The sequence below is a fragment of the Anas platyrhynchos genome, chromosome 31, assembly GCF_047663525.1.
Source record: "Anas platyrhynchos isolate ZD024472 breed Pekin duck chromosome 31, IASCAAS_PekinDuck_T2T, whole genome shotgun sequence".
Taxonomy (NCBI): Eukaryota; Metazoa; Chordata; class Aves; order Anseriformes; family Anatidae; genus Anas; species Anas platyrhynchos.
This window is the reverse complement of record NC_092617.1, coordinates 3477385-3480055: the sequence shown is the minus strand read 5'-3', so window position 1 is coordinate 3480055 and position 2671 is coordinate 3477385. Positions and strand designations below refer to the sequence as shown.

Here is a 2671-nt window from a genome sequence, read left to right as displayed (position 1 = left end):
AGAGGAGAGAAGGAGAGAGGGCTTGGAGGCACTGAGGAGCGCAACAACAGAGGGCAGCGTGTGGCAGGACACATCTGCAGGCTCTTGGTACCATGAGGCTCTGGCAGCAGGGCCATGCAGGTGGGGTTGCCAGAGGGGTCTTCTACAGCTGGCACATCCAATGGCTGATAGCATCTGTCAGGATGGGTCTTATTCTACCTGTAATGTGGCATAGAAGATGTTTTACGGAATAGTATTTTTGAGGGGGCATTTTAACAGGAAGATCGAGGCTTGGTTTATCTGAAACAGAAGACTTTCTTGGATTCTGTGCTTCTAGTATGGAGGGGAGGCAGGTTTCATGACGATGAATTGTCTAGATTGTACTGGAGAGAACAACTGAAACCAATGAAGGAAAGGGATCTGCCAACTGTCTAAGTGCAGTTCGGAAAATGCTTTGAGAGGTTTAATTGAAAAATGGAAATGTTTTTTCTCAGATAATCCTGATATATTTTCACTATATTTCTGTTCCCTTAGCAGGACAACATACACAAAACAGGCAAATGCCCAACAGCAGCACCATCACTGAGTTCCTCCTGCTGGCATTCACAGACACGCGCGAGCTGCAGCTCCTGCACTTCACGCTCTTCCTGGGCATCTACCTGGCTGCCCTCCTGGGAAACGGCCTCATCCTCAGCGCCGTAGCCTGTGACCACCACCTCCACACCCCCATGTACTTCTTCCTCCTCAACCTCGCCCTTCTCGACCTGGGCTGCATCTCCACCACTGTCCCCAAAGCCATGGCCAATGCCCTCTGGGACACCAGGGCCATCTCCTATCAAGGATGTGCTGCCCAACTCTTTCTCTTTGCTTTCTTGTTTGGATCAGAGTATTCCCTTCTCACCGTCATGGCCTATGACCGCTACGTTGCCATCTGCAAGCCCCTGCACTACGGGAGCCTCCTGGGCAGCAGAGCTTGTGCCCAGATGGCAGCAGCTGCCTGGGGCAGTGGCTTTCTCAATGCTGTCCTGCAGACTACCACTACATTTTCCCTTCCCCTCTGCCAAGGCAATGCTGTGGACCAGTTCTTCTGTGAAATCCCCCACATCCTCAAGCTCTCCTGCTCAAATGCCTACCTCAGGGAAGTTGGGGCACTTGTGTTTAGTATTTCTTTAGCCTTCGGTTGTTTTGTTTTCATTGTGGTGTCCTATGTGCAGATCTTCAGGGCAGTGCTGAGGATGCCCTCTGTGCAGGGCCGGCACAAAGCCTTTTCCACGTGCCTCCCTCACCTGGCTGTGGTCTCCCTCTTTCTTAGCACTGTCATGTTTGCCTACCTGAAGCCCCCTTCCATCTCCTCTCCATCGCTGGATCTCGTGGTGGCAGTTCTGTACTCAGTGCTGCCTCCAGCAGTGAACCCCCTCATCTACAGCATGAGGAATAAAGAGCTCAAGGAGGCACTGAGGACGTTATTGCAATATTCAGTATTTCAAAAAGGAAATGGTCTTCTGCATCTGATTCCCTGAAGTATACCTGGAGAAGGCAGAAACACCTTTGTTCATCTATTTCAAAATTATTCATCCTTTTCAATATCATACCAATATTGTAAATAATTTTATAATTTCATTTTATAAATTTAAGATATTTTTCTTCCTCTGTCTTCTTCTAACTTTTCTTTTTACCCAAAGATCTCCTGTAGAGGTGCTTCTAAGCTCTTTGTAGCTAACTAAATAAAGGAACCAGCAGGTAGGCAGTTTCTGTGGATCTCATTTCTCATAAATTCTTCTCAGGCACAGCAGTGGTTTTGGGATGAAGATCCCTGCTGCAACGTGCTGGAAAGCCCTGGTGTCCTCCTTTGGGGCTGCCCTTTCTGCCCTGGCAGGCACTCCCTCCCTGCAGCCTTTGGAGGGGACCTCCAAAGCCCATCTAGCCACCCCCACTAGACACGCATGGACACCTACACCAGGCAGCCCAGGCCCATTTCCAGTTGGGTTTGGGGTATCTCCAGTTGAGGAGGACTCCCTCATTTTGGGGAAACCTGATCAAGTGCTTGGTATTGGAAACATGATCCAGTTCTTGATATTGCTCACAGTAAAAGTGTTTTCCTGTGTGCAATTCCCATGTCTTGTCCAATCACCAGGCATTGCTGAGACTGTCAGAGGAAAAGATCTGATAGCAAATCCATGTCTCACAGACAGCTCATAGCAGCAGACAGAGATGAAGTAGACATGTTTTGTTGGTATTAGTCGGTACCAAAATGCTCCCCTAGGCCTCTGTATTCAGTAAAAAGAGATCAAGGATGAGAAGCGCATGTACTGAGAGGAAGTTCATAAAAAGCCACCAGGACAAGGGCCATTTTCTATCCCTGCAGGAGACTGACCCTGGGCAAGGCCCAACTTCCGAAGTAGCCGTGTTGGACGTTCATGGTGGGCAGTGAGCTGGGCAGGAGGCAGCCATGTGCCCTGGGAGTACAGGAGGGAAGGCTGAGGGGCACCTCATCACAGCCTGCCAGGAGTTGCAGGGATGTCAGGAGGAACCCCCGTGGGGCCAGGCTGTGCCCTGTGATGTGCAGGGAGCCCTCCTCTTGCTACGTTGTGTGCACTGGCTGCAGCAGAGGGGACCCCCAGACAGCCCCTGCATGGGGCATGGGGCTCTGCCACCCGCCTGGCCCTGGGTTTGACTCCTTGGTTCTTCTGGG

General features: G+C 50.7%; 1 protein-coding gene across 1 annotated transcript; it reads left to right on the top strand.

Moving 5' to 3' along the window:
* Nucleotides 1–884: 884 nt before the first annotated feature.
* Nucleotides 885–1499, top strand: LOC139999984 (olfactory receptor 14J1-like). The gene has a single exon (XM_072029663.1). The coding sequence runs from the start codon at nt 885–887 to the stop codon at nt 1497–1499; it is 615 nt and encodes a 204-aa protein (XP_071885764.1).
* Nucleotides 1500–2671: the final 1172 nt, after the last annotated feature.

Excerpts from the sequence above, each read along its gene's own strand:
- LOC139999984 (XM_072029663.1), top strand. The coding sequence starts at position 885 with ATGGCCTATGACCGCTACGTTGCCATCTGCAAGCCCCTGCACTACGGG.